This window comes from Ischnura elegans, chromosome 1 (assembly GCF_921293095.1).
Source record: "Ischnura elegans chromosome 1, ioIscEleg1.1, whole genome shotgun sequence".
Lineage (NCBI taxonomy): Eukaryota > Metazoa > Arthropoda > Insecta > Odonata > Coenagrionidae > Ischnura > Ischnura elegans.
Genome location: NC_060246.1, coordinates 92,547,387 through 92,566,098, shown reverse-complemented (window position 1 = coordinate 92,566,098; position 18,712 = coordinate 92,547,387). Strand labels below are relative to the sequence as shown.

Genomic DNA, 18,712 nt, shown 5'->3' with positions numbered 1-18,712 from the left:
GGCATCGTGCGTTTGAACTTCCGCGCAAAATCGCTTTGACGTTCTCCATTTTCAAAGCAATTGACCTATATCAATTTCTCTTCTAGGTTTATGGTTTTTCTTGATAAATTCTTGATTTTTCTACCCGCATTCCTATTTTTTGCCATTTTCTCTTGGTTTTTACTCTGCATGGCTCTATCGAAATCACCATCTACTGCTTAACTGTATTCTTGAGACGCAGAGGGCCTACGACTGCGGGGAGGGAACGAAGCTATTGTGTTTGAGACTCTATAGGGGACCCTCTTATATGTTGATGCTATTCATTCACAACTCGGCCACCTTTCTCCCCCATGAATACCGATGACCTTGAAGGCTTTAGCGTAGACCCTCTACCTGGAAGTCAAACGCCCAATAACCTATGACGGCAAAAATTACGTCTCAACCAGTATTGCTTAAAAAAAACTCATTTCCACTAGCCCCACGCTTAAATAATGATCTAAATTAACTCATTCTGTTAAGGAGACGTGATAAATTACTTCGGTAGGACGGTTATCTGGACCCAATGACGAGTAATACTTTTGGCCATTGCACAGCAATGGATTTCGATTAATATATAAACAAAAAAGAAGATTTGAGGCAAGCAATAATATTAATATGCGTAAAATGATAGAAATTTCGTGTGTACTTAGCGCAAGTTCACGTTTTATCACGAGAGCGTTTAAGATTTTTGATTAGGCTACACTGCGTTGCAATGTTTCCCCGAGGAACGAATTTGCACTATATCGAAATTGCGCTACACGAGACATGGGTGTATACCGTATTTCTTCGAATATAGTCCCCCTCTGAATATAGTCCCCCCTTAATTTTGAGGCTTCAGTTTCGGGAAAAGTTAAAAAAATGCGTTTGAATTTGAATATTGACGGTATTGCAGAAATTATCCCACCATTGAGAATATCACACCTGTTGGTAATAATAAAGTTGGTCCTTTATAATAGACTAATGGTAGGGGTCTACTGATTTGCAATTCCATATGCACATGCATAATTTTTTCCAGATTGCAAAGCTTGAAGATGCAATGGATCAAGAAGTCAAAAGCCGACAAGATGGAGGCCGTGAAGGTGGTCGGGGCCAAGTGCTTTCAATTTTGATGTTGCATGCATGCTCTGGATTGCAGCATGCGCAGGATGAGGAAGAAAAGGAAAGACAAAGGGAAATGCTCGAAGCAAGAATTGAATCTAAGGTTTGTCTAGTTACCAGTTTTTTTTTTAATTTGAAATACATACATTCTAAAAATGTATTCTTTTAAATTTTTGCTATTGCAATCAGCCAAATTTGAAAATATCTTAATAGTTTTTGAATTATTTTTGCATGTGAAGTTGTTTGTCGAAAATTAAATGAATCCTGGTAAAGACTTAGTATGTAATGTTAAATATAAATTGCTTTCTCTAAGCATGTTTCACCATTTTGTATCAATATTTTACTTAATTATAAAACTTGAATCTCCCAATCATTTTTTCTATCCCTTTGAGTGATGGCTCCTGCGATAACTTTTCAGAGACCAAAAAAGCTATCGCTCAACCGTGTTCTGAGTCACACAGTCATTCAGACATAAATCTCTTTATCCATTTTTAAACTACTCAATATGTGCTTGTGTGCTCAGTGCTTACAACTATCCATCAAAACCCAAAGGTGGTGCTAGAATGGCTGTTATAGCCCTTATGTTCTGATTAGCTGCCGGTGATGTCTTCAGCAGCAGAAAAATGGACTTCCTGAATGATTAAGAAAGGGATGGGGCTTCCCATCATGAATAATTGCGTGAAACAGTTATTTTTTACCATCATTACAGCAATTGCTGAAGCTAATGCTCTGAAGGGATGGAAAAAAATGATCATGTGAACCAGGCTTAAGCCTTCACACTTCTTGCTTAAATGTGAAGGGGACTGTAGAAGTTCAACATTCATACAGTGTGTATTAATGCTTATACTTATTATCATTTTCTTTTTTTTTAATGAATCTTTTTATTATGTGCTGTTAATTTTCCTTTCATAAGGCCATATGCATCAGTATAATAGATGCAGTTAAATTTTTTGTGTTGGAATAACCTCGTAGTAAGTTCCAATCTCTTTACCCGTCTAAGCATAAGTTTCATACATTTCAGGAGACAGTACTGTGACAGGAAAGGGCAATAATTCATACTCTCATGATAAACGCAGGTGAATGGTATTTCAATTTACAGAAACCCTTTCTCCAGAGTTGTTCTCCTCTATCGAGTATCTATATCTGATAGTTAGTTATTTTGGAAGATTAAATCAGTGATAATATAGTGTAAAAATTGAAACATGCATTACGCCAGATTTGGGTTTGAGAAAAATTTTAGTATGTAGTGTGTTTTTAATGTAGTAAAGTATGAAACTAATTGTGATATATGTAGAATTATGCTTTTATAGTTTTTTTTAAATATTGTCTCCCGAGTCTACTCACCCAAATTTAATAATTGAGCGGACCACATTATCATTTACTGAAGTTAAGTTATGAACCCCTGTAAATCATAATAAGGGGTGGGTCGGTTTGGATTTCTGATTGTCATATCCATCCATTCCTGAGCTTAGAACCATAGTTGGAACGTTCTGGATCATATAAAGACTGTTTTATATGATGAATGATCACACCAATTGAATTCATGAGCATGATAGCTTGAAAAGCATCCTTTACTCTGTGAATGAATTTGGCAAAGTTTTAGCATAGAAACCATGTACAGTGGTGCGACTATTGGTAGTACCTATTGATTTTAGTGATATTTTTGGCCACAGACAGTTGTTTTGAAAGTCACAGACAACGGAATGCTTTCTATACATGTTAGTTTAATTAATTTTGTATTGCTTTGACCAATTTGGTGGGGCATAGCAAGTTATGAGAGAGAGATTTTAACAGTAGGTAATGAATAGCAGGAAACCAGTACATATAAACAACTGCTGCTGTCATGCATTTTGTGAAACCATGATAAAGTAATAAGCCATTTTCCCCTGCAGTACAACCATGATTATGTCTTCAAGATGGTGCAGTGTGTAAATGATCCGAAAGAAACCCACTCTTCAAATGGTTATCCAAAGTCCTATCCTACTTCATATAGTGAATTAGAAAGTAATTATGAGTATAATTTAGGGAATAACTGTACATAGTGTCTTGCTCAGTAAAATCTTACATTTTGGAGGTGACATTTTTTTAAGAAATTTTAAACAAGAACTGGGATAAAGAACCAGTGATAGGAACCGTAACTTGGATCTGACAAAACAGAGAACTGACCCACCCTAATTCAGAACAGTCAGATCTCTGTTTTTTTGATTTATGTCCTGTTGCATATTGTGGCATTTTATTTCATCTCAGCAGTGTCCTAATGTGTAAATGTGCGATAATATGTACTTAATGTTACACCCATGTCTCGTATAGCGCAAGGGATGCGTTCCTTGGGGTCTTTGCGCTATACGAATTTGCGTTATACGAGAGCGTTTTAACATTGGGAAGATAGGGATGCGTTCCTGGTAGCATAGGTCTTGGGTATTGAATTTCCTCTAAAACATCTATATTCCCATAAAAAGCCTTAGAAAACATTATTTATAAAATGTTTATAGTTTAAAACATCTTTAAAGATAGTATGCACGTATTCAAAGACTTTTATTCACGTTAAAAAAAAATTCTTACGTGCTTTTGAAATTCCCTCCTGTCGTGCGGGTAGGCTAACATCTGCTATCTCAGGGGATCGTAATGTGTTGCCGGCAGTAGACGATTTTTCAAACTAGTCTAAAAACAACTATTATGTCACTCAGGCCCTTTTGTTGCTCATCGAAATGACAGGAAAATGCTACTTTGAACGCCATTTCATAGCTAGCGGAGTTTATGAATGATAAATCATTTTAATTTGAAGTCATCCGAGTCATTAGCAGCTACGTGAAACAGTCTTTATATGCCTTGAAACCTGGGGCCGTATTCTGTAACTCCAAACCGATCGGTGCGGCACCGATTCGTCGGGTGCGACGTCACACCGACTCACGGTAAGAAGTCGTGCGATTCTGTACGAACCTGGTCGGTGCAGCACCGACGAGAGGACGGGAGATCGTCGGTAGCCGTACCGACAGCAAAAAGGTGTCGGTACGGCCACCGACTAGTGGGTTTCATGAACTCCCCGGTGCGCATTGTACATTTTATTTTGTTTTTACCTCATCACCGAGTAAATAATGAGGTTTTCTCCAATGTTATCTTTTTCTGCCCCTTCGAATACGCCTCTATAATTCACTGTGTCATCATCTATATTAATTACCTTGACAGAAATATGAGATAATGGTTAATAAAAATGAGGTTTGCTAACATATAATGACTTTCTCTCATTTATGTTACCACTTTCACTTGCTTGTAATAGGCTTTATTTCTCTCTATCATCATTTATTTGCTCCTTTGACATAAAAAAGATATTTTTGATTAAATATGAGTTTTGCCGCAATGTTATCACTTTATATCACTCTGAATAGGCGACTGTTATTTCACTCAATCATCAATTTGGCGTTTCTCTCGGCATAGAAATAAGATCTTTTTATTTAAGTATGAAGTTTGCCACAACGGTATCAGTTTCTTTCATTTGTAACGGGCAACTATATTTCATTTCATCGTCAGCCATTGATTCCCTTGACGATAAAAGAAGATATTTGTTAATAAGTATGAGGTTTACCGCAATATTATCATTTTCTCTCACTTGGAATGCGCAACTTATACATATGTATTTCACCCAATCACAATTTATTTACTTCCTCGTCATTACACTTCTTTTAATTACACCCAGCTCCATATTTTTATAACAATTTCCTAACTTGTTCCTCTAATATGACATTTACATTTGAATCCTACGTTCACGTTCCATGGTATGCTATTTTCGTCTGCTACGGTGCCAATGGCATAACCTTCCGTTGATAACATTTATACGGAACTTACTTAATGACAACTATATTACCAAATCATGAATAAATAGCATTATACGGAACCAATATTTAAAAAAAGAAACTACGATCTCAAGGATAGTTTCAATAATTCATTCCAGCAACAACAATCTCCATCACATACAAACTTTATTGTGATGTTGTAATATTGTTTCCTTCGATTCTGTAGGTACAGCATTACTACCACACATTATATAAGCATTGTTAACAACTTATCCAATATCGTTTATTCTTAATCTAGCAATAAGCCGTAATTTCCGCAAATAAAAAGATTGAGAATGACGACAACAAACTGTGCCAATGAGTCTTCTCTTGTTTTTACCCTTCTTTCATTGGTGGAGACACGTGAAACTTCGGATATAGTCGGATTTTCCCTGTTTGGGAAGGAGAGGGAATCGTACCGACTGGTTTGAAACCGACGACCTTACAGAATCGCTGAAAGCATCGTCGTCGGTGCGGAATCCGTTGTCGGTACGGTTTGATGTCCAGTCGGTGGGCTTGTAAGGGAAACCGACCGGTGCGGCACCGACGAAATACAGAATACGGCCCCTGACCCAGGTTTTCCTTCCCTGAAAATGAATGAACGAGATTGCATTATTTTCCAAAACAATATCGTCTCGTCAACACTAAAGACTGGTTGAGGGGGAAAGGAGCCACTTTCAATCACAGCTTGGAGTTCATCAGGAAATGCTGCGGTGACTGCGCTATCAACACTTGCAGATTCACCTGATATCGCCACACTGAAAATACCTGCTTGCCGTTTAAATTCTGGAACCAACCGGAGCTTTCACTAAATGTCTCGGAGCGATTACCACTCTCGTCTTTTTGTCCTGATTCACTATTAATTTTCCGTATTTGTAGACCGCTTGGTTGAAGTTGGTGCGGCTGAGGTCACTTATGTTTTAACTTCATCTTTATTCAGAATAAGGCATCGTGCGTTTAAACTTCTGCGCAATATCGCTTTGACGCTCTCCATTTTCAAAGCAATTGACCTCTTTCAATTCCTCTTCTAGGTTTATAGTTTTTCTTGATAAATTCTTGATTTTTCTACACGCATTCCTATTTTTTACCATATTCTCTTGGTTTTTACTCTGTATGGCTCTCTCTATATCACCTTCCACTGCTGAACTGTATTCCTGAGACGCAGAAGGCCTGCGACTGCGGGGAGGGAACGAAGCCATTGTGTTTGAGACTATAGCGGACCCTTTTATGTGTTGATGCTATTCATGCGCCACTCGGCCACCGCTTCTTTTCTCCCCCGTGAATACCGATGACCTTGAAGGCTTTAGCGTAGACCCTCTACCTGGAAGTCAATCGCCCGATAACCTATGACGGCAAAGATACGTCTCAAACCGTATTGCTGAAAAAAAATCATTTCCACTAGCCCCACGCTTATGATCTAAATGATCTAAATTAACTCATTCTGTTAAGGAGACGAGATAAATTACTTCGGTAGGCCGGCCATCTGGACCCAATGACGAGTAATACTTTTGGCCATTGCGCAGCAATGGATTTCGATTAATATATAAACTAAAAAGAAGATTTGAGGCAAGCAATGATATTAATATGCGTAAAATGATAGAAATTTGGTGTGTACTTAGCGCAAGTTCACGTTTTATCATGAGAGCGTTTAAGATTTTTGATTAGGCTACACTGCGTTGCAATGTTTCCCCGAGGAACGAATTTGCGCCATAACGAAAATGCGCTAATCGAAATTGCGCTATACGAGACATGGGTGTAAAGCATTTTCCAGGTCATTTGGTAACGCTAAATTAGAAAGATGCATGCATTTTTATTTATTCAAGGATTCATAGTTTTCGGGGTAATGCTATAGAAAATGCTATTTTTTTAGCTGTATGCTTCAAATAATTTACATTTTCTCTGATGCCATTTTTATGTGTGTATCTCTGTATAATACCTTCTAGATCACTCATCCTGGTAGCACATTGTAACAAATGTACTAGTCTTTCCTTATAAATATGGGCATCAAAGAAGAATGAGTTCTATTCATGGAAATCTCTTCCATTTATGTAAAGGGAAGAGCAGAGAAATAGGAAATAAATAATATTTTATTTGTTTTATGTATCCATGGCCGGAACTAGGAGATTTGTTGTCGGGGGGATGGGGAGGAAATCAGATTGCCATCCCGCATCCCCTCATTCCCCTACATTCTCCCTCCCTCACCACTAAAATATAATCTGCGTTTGGATATCATCGCTAGCCTCTGAGCATTTTACCGACAAGTGTCTGAATTAATGAAAATCGTTGGTAGAACGTGTCACTGGAATGGCTCTCGGTAGAGGCTCCTACCAACACCGACAATTGTCAGTAACAGGTACAGAATTCTGCTGCTAGTGTGTTGCATGGTGCCCTAAACAGTCAGGATAAGGTGGAGGTTTGGCTACTCTGTACTGCCTGAGACCTGTATTGTCAACTGAATGTGGAAGGTTTTATATGCAAATCACATCCCTCCTGCACCATCAAAAGCACAATATATGTAGAATATGCAATGCAGTAAGTCATTATTGGTTGCTTTTTAACAGCCACTCCAAAATATTTAACTATTAGTAAATGCTAAGCATCTTAGGTTTAGTAAGCTAATATCCAAAATTGCAGAAAAAATTTCTCTAAGGGATGGTTTTTCCATTTAGAAAATTGCATTTTCAACTAAGTTAAGGTTTCTCCTTTATTTCCCTTTCACTTCTGTTAGAAGTACATGCCCTGTTACCAAATCAGTGGGCTCATTTTCTCTTGTGGAGCTCAAATTCTCTATGTACTTAACAAATGTTTCTTGTTCTTTCATTTTAGGAGCCAGATGCCAGCTGTTCGGCTTATGAAAATATCCCAGCTAGCAGTGACCAGTGATTGATATGTATCAAGAGTTATTGTAAATATGATTCTTTTTACTCCCTAGAATTTTATAAACATTTTGCTATCAATCAAAGGATATTGTCTTCGTATACAAAAACAGCGATATCTCCTGGAAGTTTTCACTTCACTTGGTTCAAGTTATCAAATGGCCTTTTTGGGTGCAAATGAGCAGAAGACTTCAAATTAATGGTTTTATCGTGTACTGTAACACCGAAGGTAGTGCAATTTAATTTTACTTTTGTGGTTGGATTTGGAATCATGTATAATATTTATTCGACACAGAAGTTAATTATTTTGGTCCATTGCAGTTTATCTCAATTTCCTATCAACTGAGTTAATGATCCTGAGGTTTTTTATTTAAAAAATGTTAACGGCAGTGCAATGCACCTTAATCTGGTAGATTTGATTTACCTAACTTAAAATTACTTTTAATCTAAGTGATTTTTAATAACTTTTTATGCGGTGATATTTTTTTTGTCTGTCATTTGAAGAAAGATAAACTATTGTGGATTATGCTTGATCCAAGTTTGCATGGAAACAATGTAGTAGGGAAGATTTATCCTTCCCTGTGATTATTTGGGTGCTTTAAATTTAGCCATGCTCTGCATAAATTTTGCATTATACCATGTGAATATCTGGCCATCATTCTGGAGCCCATGAGTATAGTGACTATTTAGATATCAACCCCATTGTTGTTTTTTCTAATATATTTTGTTTTTTTCGTCAGTTTTAATGCATTTAAAGTCTTCTGTTAGGCTTAAGATATTGTGTGAAATCATTCCTAACTCGGAAGATCATGGTTGTGTGTATTTGGCATCATTTGGGAGCCAAAACATGGCAAATTATAGTCTGAAATTTTATATTGAATTAATTATGTTTTTAATCCAATTTTGGCTTACTTAGGGCTACATTGCGGTCTGAGATACACTCAGGCATGGGCTTCTAAGAGCAAAGTTGATAAATTTTTCATTTGTTAAAAAATGGGGGAATGAGTTTGATTCTCCCTGTGAATTCAATAGGTGTACCTTATATGAATTACATTTTTATTTTATCATTTTAAACTACTGATGATTTTAAGTAAGTAAAAAGTATGTACTTGCCTGAGAGGTTTAGTTACTCTGCCAAAATGGTCAAAAGTAGGTGCAGTGAAGTAATGAAATTTAGGTGCTCAGAGAGGCTGGAAATTTCTTTGATCATTTTGAAAGTAGGTACTCAAGTTGGTAACATGGCTGTTTTAACCATTTTTCTCTTCTATTGCTTTGAATGAGGTATCAGGGCTCTTGAGCGAAACTTCTCAATTGTTGTTGTATACTTTTGGCCATAGTTAGATCTGTTATTGATTGATTATCACACCCTTCTTGTTTAAAAAATAACTGTGATTTCATAAACACTATCCTGGACAGATGTTTCTCCTGGTGCAAGCATAGTATTTATTTTTAGTGCTGAGCATGGATACTGAGCAATAGTTACTGTTATATGAAGTAGGGTATGTGGAGACGATCACCTAAATTGTCTCTTCCTAACCTTCCTATAAGTAAAAAAAAGGAAATTAAAAACCTGAGAAAACTTACTGTTTTGACCATCATAGTTCAGCTTGGTAAAAAGCTTAACATCTGACTCTATTTGTTATTGATTTTTTCTCAGAGTGAATGAAGTGCCTGAATATTGGGTACTTAATGATAATTTTCACCTACTTAAAATAAATTATCATAATTTTATTTGAAATAGCATACAATTTCAAATCAGAATCATCTGCTTTATTGATGTGAACAAGCAAAGCAGACTGAACAGTTAATGCATTATCATTGAGGCAGAAAATAGAGATAAAGTTTAATGTTTGCAAATAATTCCTTACTGGTTGGAAGGACATGTAAAGGGGAAACTAACTAGCTAAAATTAGATGACATCATCAGGATATCAAGGCCTAGAGTATGCAAAGAAGTAGCTTGTACTTGCTTTTTACTAATTGAGTTGTCAGTTTCATACTGACTGTTAATTGATATAATTAGCCCTCTCCCTGATAATAAGGGACATGTATACCTTTTTACAGCAATTTCAAAATAATTACGTTATGCTGCTAAAAATATGGTGACTACCCTCAGTACTGGTGGCAAATGGAAAAGCTAGGGTAAAATAAGTTGTGGTTCGGGAAATAATATATTAATGAAGGTCCATAGTTTTCAAGAAAATTGTATCACTGAAAATTCCATGTTGTATAGGTTAAAAGTTAATATGTTCACACGGTAGACATCATTCTCAGGTTAGGATAACTTCCATGCAAGGAAATCTACTTCTTTTAAACTGTGAATTGCTGTATTCACTTGTGTAAGCTGTTTTATCATGAATGATAAAGCCCCTGCTTTTAGTACAAACTTAAAAGGAAAAATGTATGTGAAAATTGATTTTTGACTATCCGTTCCATTTTATGTTGTGACCCAAAATCAAGTGTTGTACTAAAAATTGGATAGTTCAAGTTAAACTTTTTTATCGTAGATGTAATTTCACCGAGACACGTACAGCTGAAAGACAAATAATATCTGAATGATCTTTATAGGAATCCCATGCTCCTATAGGCTACCGTGTTAGCAACGGGTACACAGCTTACTCAAGTAAATACATCTTTGCTCACTTCTTTAGGGGAGCTACCATGCCTGTATGTTGAGATGCCTACTGTATAATGACGCATATGAGGGCTTGCTCAGTGCCCAGAGTTGTTACTGTACACAATAGATTATAACTTGCTCAATAATAGGGTTGAATTTTAGTATACCTCAAGGATAGCCTTCTTAAAGTGATGATAATGTTACCGTGTACTAGTGTGTGAGTACTCTGTTAAGAAAAAATTCCTCTGTGAAATATGTTTATCTCTACCTTCTCAAAACATGAATGTTGCAAATTCACTTCAAACTTTTGCCTCATTGTGTGTACTTCAGCAGATGAGTAAGATCATCTCATGCTTCTGTTTGCTGACTTTGTATTCATTTGATGTAGTTCTCTCAAGATAGGCATCAGTGTTCTTACATGATGTTAGCATATTCAAAACAAACTGATAAACTTTATATAATTATAATTGCTACTGTGAAATGTCTGTACAGTTTAATTTAATGGTGGCTTATTATTGCTCTGTGTTGAATGACACAGGAAACAATTAACATTAGGACAAACTCCAAAACTGACATATTAGGGTATATAAGAAATGAAAACACCAATTATTGAAAAGGTTTTCGAATAATTTGATGATTGTGCTATCCAAAAGTTAGTATGTATTGTAATTTTTGAAATTCATATTTTACAAAAAGTTATTAGTTTTTAAAATATTGGGAGGTTAAAAAGTTGAATAGGATGTGAGGGATAATGCCCTAGTTATAAGATTGCAGATTGAGGTTGAAGTGATGATATCTTTGTGTACTAAAGTGAAATTCATAGTGGATGGTTCATGGTTATAGAATGACTCAATTGTGGTTCTGTGTGAAGGATTGTCAATACATAAGTTGCTATATATCAACACCACTACACCAACGGAATTTGTTATAGCCCGCTGTACATAATCCTCTCTGAGCTGTTGAATGAAAATTATTTGTGCCTTTTCTAGCTACTTAAATGAAATAACCGAACTTTCGCTAATCTGTCTTCTAATTTAATTATATATTTGAGACCTTATATTGAAGGCCTATTAGGAAGTTCCCAGACATGATTAATTTTTTTCTTTTCTTATATATTTAGTGGGCTCAATTGTCATTAAAATAGTATCGTGCGGAGTTGATGTTATGCTGCTGAAACCTATTTTATGTATTATTGTAACCTTGGTCTAATACTTCCAAAATGCTCTGATTTATCTGTGGGATTCTATTTCATCATCATTTCCAACTTGATAAAAAAAGAGGCACTGATGGTTTTGAGGAACTTCTGGTCAATTTCGAAAACTGCTCGGTAGTCAGCTGTATTCTTTCATAGGTGCAGAAAGGCAAATTTCCTTTGAGAAAAAAAAAAGATCATATTTAGCTTGGACTTGATAAAGCTGCCCGAATTTTATGATAAGTTCATTGACCATTTCAGCAAGCAAGTTGTCTTCCTCACTGTGAAATTTTGAGGCATTTATCATGGTCGCTTTATTGGTCTATTAGATCAATATAAAATTAGGGAATCCTGGTTGAGTTCAGTTGAAAAGGATAAATTTTATGATGTGGTAATGTAGGTCTATTGAAGTAAAAGTGCCTGTATTCTTTGGTTTAAATTGTCACATTTCCCTACACTTTATAGAATTATCAACTGTAGGTTATTGGAGTTGGACTTCTCAGTGCAAAAGCAAATCATGGAGTCTATTCCTGAATGGACTAATTCACTAATTTTTTAAAAGTTTTATTTTAATGGTGTTTAAGAAAGGAATTCACCCGTATTTTTCCGGTTCTCAATCTGTCGCCTACTTCTTGAGCTATTAGGGGCAAAAAATTGACTGCCTTAAACCTTTTCCTGATAAGTTGGTGATGCCAGCAATTCCTGCCAAGCAGGTAACTGCATTTCAGTAACAGGGAAAATTATCTCCATCAAATGAAGCAGAGAAAATTTTTTCTTTCGGTCTCTTAAGAGGGCCTCCTAAGATATGTATAATTTTATAGTCTAGTCATTTTTATCATTGTGCACTTCAAGCTCCCTCTTTATTCCCAATCAACTACGGATTGTTCTAATGTTCCCTATGTTCTGAGTTTGGGGGCTTTTTAATTGGCCGTGTTTAATAGTAATTCAAGAATTTTCTTGCTGTAGAGAAAGAAATTTTATGTGGCTGTAATATGACTGATAAACCTTTCAGTATGGTTTTCCTCTTATGTAATGATTAAACGCATGCACTCCAATTTGTTTGGAGTGATATGATGTGATAACTAGGCATCACATTCACATTTGTTTTTTAAGTTGGAGTTTTATGACCAATTTTTTTATTCATTGTAATGATCAAAGTCAATATCTTATTGTATGTGTAAATAACTCATGTTTATAAATTTTTCTTGGTATGAAGTGAGAAAATGGTGATGATAAATATTTGGTTTGATGGTGATTTTCAAGCTTCAGCTCTGTGCCAATCTAAATATTGTGTTTTTTAAATATTGATGGATAAACTTTTCCTTAGGAAATAGTGATGCACTCTCCACTAATATTTTCATGATAATTATCTCACTTAAATGTGTGTGTTTGTCTTCAAAATTAACTCTTGATGTTCCTTCTATTTTAATTTTTGTATTACTTCTTTAAACCTTTTTCAGTGCAATGAGTCTTTTCCATCAGTAATGAAAATGCGAAACATTTTACTTCATCTGTTGCAGATAGGAGTGTAAAAATATAATATATTTTTAAAAAGTCCCAAGGTTTAAGTATAATCTTATGTAATTTGAGGGTACATATTTACCTGATTTGTGTGGAAGAAGGTTGAGGATTTCATATTATTTGTGTATCAATCAAGTATGAAAAAAACTGAGTTGGAAGAAATATTTTTTCTATCAATGACAATTGTTCATGTTAGTATGTATTTGCTGGGTATTTATTTCATTTAGATGAAAAGTAATTTTTTATTTTAGTGCGAATACTTGTATTACTTTTTTGTGTTTGACATTATTATTGGTGTTACATTATTTAAACTTATGGATTGGTCAGATACCATCCTCATGTGAATCTCAAAATTCTTAAAAGTATTTTGTTTTTGCTAATGAAAGGCTGACAGGATTTCTTTTAGTAATTTTGTCTCTGACATTTGACGGTTTTGATGGGCACATTGCTTGTGTCTTAAGATTACAGATGGCTTTAGCATGGTATGAGGGTAGTTCACAAACTGTCATTGCTCAAGACAGTAAGAGTGATACGATATTGTGGATGCCATAGTCATCAGAAAAAGTGTTTTGTGTGGACTGACTAGTATTATTTTCTGATGGTTTACAGTATTTGTTAGCTTAGTACATATTTGTTTCGTTTGCAAGATTTTTTTTTGTTTTTACTAGGCATTGTGAAACATTCCGAATCAATTTTAAGAAATATCAGTTTGATCACTAGATTCCCACAAGTAATTAAAGTTTTTTTATATACATATATGGGGCCAGGAATGTGGTACCAAATTTGTTTTCAAACAGTATGTTCTTTTTTGCCTTATTGATTGAGGTTAAATCATCTTCCTTAAGGTAAGAATAAGTTCATTGAAACACCAAGGTGATGCTGCTAATAATTCTTCTCTTTAGTCTTGTTTTTACTGTGATGTGGCTGTTAAATTAATGCATGGATAATATCTTGTTACATATATTTGGGTCTACAAGGCATAAAGCATGCATTGGATAAAATTTTATTGTTAAGTTATCATCATTGAGACTTATATCATCAAAATGTGCATAGCTACCTAAGTTTGGGTTGTCACTTATGCAGTGGAGAATTATTTGTGCATGAGATCCCTGAATTCGGATCCTAATTTACGTGATTTCCAAATTAATTCCATAGTTCCCCAAATGTGGAACCATGTTTCACTTTTATGAAGTTTTTATGGGAGGACTAATGGAATATTGGGTAAAAGTTCAACCCGTAATTTCTATTAGGCTATTGTTGCCTCAGCATGGATTTTCAGTGTACAGTTTAATTTCTGAACAAAAGTCCCATGTTCTACACTCTACTTCTTTTGCTTCAGTCCGGTTGTATATAAATTTTTTCATGCATGTATGAGGCAAAAAAATTAGCAGCATGAAGAAAATGATTTTTATCCCACATATTTGCATCATTTAGACATGCCTGCCTTCACTCCTTTTACCATAAAGCAACTTTATAGCAATGCTACTTACATATATGTTTGATTTATTGGTTTTATTTGTTTGGGTCTCCTTGGGCTTTTAATCTTAACTCAATATTTAAGTTGATTTCTTTTTTAGTAGCTTTATTATTACTGATTATTAAGTATTTTGGGCAAAGAGGTATTTTAGCTATGTTGCATGTACAGAATATCTGTGCCTACATGCTATCATTGTTTGTTAATGACAGATTTATTCCTTGTCACACCAAAAGATATGGATTTGAACAAAATCAAATGTTTCTGTTTATTTATTGCAAAACATTCTTACAACCCCAAGTGGATATGCAATGCTTCCTCAGTTTCAAATAATCTAAAAATGAAATTTTGTCTCGCTGCTTTTTGTATATATCTGACCAATGTGTTATTGAATAATTAAAAGAAAAAAACAGTTTACAATGGCATCGTAACCTCACTCTCATATCTGTTGTTCTCTTAGGTAAAAAGTCATAAATGAGGTATTTTGAATTTTTTGTCTTTGAAATTTTAACAGTTCTAATATTTATTTGTTTCAGTTATTGATATATTAAAAAATGTGAAATAATTTATAGTAGTTAATTAACTGCTTCTTAAATCCTGGATGTGTAATTTTCGATGGGTTTCTTGATAAGATCATTAATTTTGCTAGCATGTGGAATTTATTTAATTTCAACTCTAATAAATGTGTTCAATCCAATCCAACTCATACAACGAAATGTCCCTTCAAACCATACTTGCAAGTTTTTCAGTGCCTGTAAATCCCTTCTTTCATGTTGGACAGTATAAAATTATTGGTACTCCCATGTAATCAGAGATTTGTTGTCTTTATTTTATACTTCAGAAATTGCATATTTGCATGTATTTGCTATTGTTTGTTTTTGTTAACTTGACTCTCAAATTGTAGGAAGATCAATTCACAAATGGGATAATCGTGTAAGGAAATGACAATGCATGTTGGAAAATGACTTCCTATACAAACAGTAGCCCTCACAAAATAATATTATCAGTGCCATTAGGAAACCTGTTTCATTTTTCATTTTAAATTTTATTGTAGTAGTGCCCTTTGGACATGCTGTTGGCCTTTGCATGTTTTGTCTTTTTCACTCTTATATTTTTCTATCCTGCCTTGGTTTTTAATTAAATTATACTTACTATTGAAATCCCTCACACCATTGCAGTTGCACTAAGTCTTGGGCTGTGGGAGGACTTGAAATTGTTGATTTAGTGATTTCTAGATTGCCTCTGTGAAAATTGATAAAATTTTTGTGGTTATGTAGGCACAATGTGGTAGAAATGTTCCATTTTATCCAATGCAAATACACCTAAGATTGCAGCTTTCCTCTTATTGATTTTTTTTAAACTGCTCACAACCTGGTTTAGTGAGAAAAGCCAATGAAAGGTCAATGAAAATGTTGACTCCTGAATTATGACGTGCCACATTTATCCAGGCTGTGGGAAGATAAAATTCAATGAAAACTGCAATCTTATTTTTTATCAATGAATTTTTGAATGAAATGGTATTAATTTGGAACTAAATATGCAGCTTCTTCCACTTATGTGCCCTACTTATTGTTGGTAAGCAGTTTGAAATTTATAGATCTTATGTCTCAGTATATATGTATCTACAGTGTAATAATTAAGAATCAATCCATGATGTGTACTTTATTTGAAAATTTCCTCTATACTGGGTGTGCTTTGGATGGTCAGTGAAATGTTGCAGATACTTTGGGTGTGACATTTTATGCCATGCAACTTTTTATTTCTTGAACGTAAGTAGAGATGTTTTCCTTGAGTTATGGGTAAAAGTTATTTGTACTTTATTGTTTGATATTCTGCATAAGGAATTTCAGTATTTTTTCTTTTAAATGAATATTTACTTAATTACAGGCATTACAAGTTTTTGCTATTAGATGCTGCAGAATGCAGTTATGTGATATGAATTACATCCTTTTATTTGTATTTATTACCTATGTATAAGATATTGTTATATAATGCATTATTCTTCTTGTCAATGTGTTGTGAGACTCCTAAGGTGTCCCATTAGTTCTGTGATTCATTTAGTCTGTTTTTACTGTTGGAATGGTCTTGTTTTATTAGCCATTTTAGCCAAAGTTTATTACATATATGTCATGTACAGACTGTACTTATATTTGTGTTTGCATCAAATTATTTGGTTTTAAATATTCACCTTACATTCACATTCTTTGTTTTTGCCATGGAAAAAAGTTTTCGATGGAATTCTTGGCTGTCCTAAAAAGATATATATTTTCTTTAGTGATTTTATATGCACTTATATTTAATGTTGTGTAATTTTCTGAATCAAGAATGAAAAAGTAGTTCCTGAAATTGTTCTTGGTTTCAAGGAATTAAGTAGTTGTGTTTAATAAAATATACAAAGATAAAAACTTTCATGGTTTTATTTATAATTGAAACCTGTAGACCTCTCATTTTAAGATGCACACCCCTTCTTCCCCCACAGAAATCAACAATGTAACTGTTAGCCACCTATGACTCTTTGGAAACCTCATCACTGAATGAGAAAAGTTCATGTTTAAAAATGTACGGAATTATCCAAAATTTAATATATGTATATTAATTATGTTCTCCTGCATACATAATTAGTCCTTACTATGTATGCTGTGGGTAAGCTTTACCATGTGAGACATTTTTTTCTGATCCCTCCATTTTTCTTTTTCAATGTCCCTCTGTTGGATTTCAACCCATAAAGGTGGTTTAGCTTGATAACTTCACACACTGAGGTGGCCAATGATAAGTGTTCATCAGGCATTACTCTGTGAAGTTTCCATCTAGAAACAAAGGAAATGTCATTTTTATGAAGTTTCCCAAGTAGGTATATACGCTCTGTTGATTGTATGTAAAAACTTCATTGATTAAATGTGAGATTTATTTGACATTCCTTGCTATATTTTCTGAGATTTCATCAGGGAATAAGAAGTTTATCAGAACTCAGAGAGGGCGCTGGTCTTTTCATGGGAAAAATATTGATTATATTTATCAGCATATAAATGTTGTTGTACCCTAATATGAAGTAGATTTTACTATATCCTTAAAGTGTCGCAAAAATTAAATTAGGTACTTCATCATGCTGATTGAATGCTTCAGTCTGTGAAGTGATGTTGTTTGCATCTATAGGACACTCTTTCGCTCATATAGCTTGAAAAAGCATTCATTTAGAATTAGGTTTCAAGCATTGAAATGTCCATGTCAGTGGCGTAACTAGGAATATGCTTTGGAGGGGCGATCTCCCCCAGGCAGGTCCGAACTTGCCCCCAGGAAAATTTTTGAAAAATAACATGCCTGGAAATACATTTTCATCATTTTGGCACTTAAAATTTAACTTGAAACAATGCAGTTATTATGTGTCAAAACTAGTCAATGGTTATAAATATTTTTTTCTTCTCTGAGGCTTTGGGGGGAGGGAATTATCCTGCTCATCCCCCCATGGTTATGACGCAGGTCCCCATTGTTTGCACAGATAAGGGTAATCTTCTTTTGCTTTGAAGCACCAATGGATGTCATCTTTTAATGCAAATTTTTTTATAAGAAAAAAATGATTGCTTTGAATTTTTCAGTCAGTTTTTCACTCACTCCAGTCCTAAGCTGTGGTGGAATAACCTAGACAGTAAAAGATGAAAAATAATTATTACTAGGACCCTGGTGGGGAAGTGATTATCATGTAGCAAACATTTTATAATAATAGCCAGTGTCAGAAGCGAGCAACTGAACCGAGCCCACTAAACTCCTACTTTGTGCCTATTTTATTAAATGCACATATAGGAATACGATTTTTTCATCTACGATCAAAGAGTGTAATGAGGTGAGATTAGGCAATGTGCGCTGTAGTTCAAATTATTTAACCACATTTGTTTCGTATTCTCTATTTTTGTTAACAATCATTCCATTTTAAATGTAATCTGTATGGTTTTAATTTTTATTTTCTATAGGTTTAGAATCGAATTATGCCTACCTTTTCATGACAAACATTGTCCCCGAAATCGCATGATTTCAAAATGAGCGCTAATAATTGACTGCAGTGGCGACCGTGGTGACTTAGGTAACTGCTAGC

The 18,712-nt window shown here is 34.6% G+C and overlaps 1 protein-coding gene across 5 annotated transcripts in view; it reads left to right on the top strand.

Moving 5' to 3' along the window:
* Nucleotides 1–17,030, top strand: part of LOC124166217 (PDZ domain-containing protein 8) — a 66,062-nt gene extending 49,032 nt beyond the window's left edge. For all 5 annotated transcript variants that reach the window (XM_046543801.1, XM_046543804.1, XM_046543803.1 and 2 more), the window contains 2 exons: nt 1,034–1,219; nt 7,773–17,030. In XM_046543801.1, the coding sequence (XP_046399757.1) occupies nt 1,034–1,219; nt 7,773–7,829 (243 nt within the window). In that variant the 3' untranslated portion in view covers nt 7,830–17,030. The remainder of the gene's footprint in view (nt 1–1,033; nt 1,220–7,772) is intronic.
* Nucleotides 17,031–18,712: the final 1,682 nt, after the last annotated feature.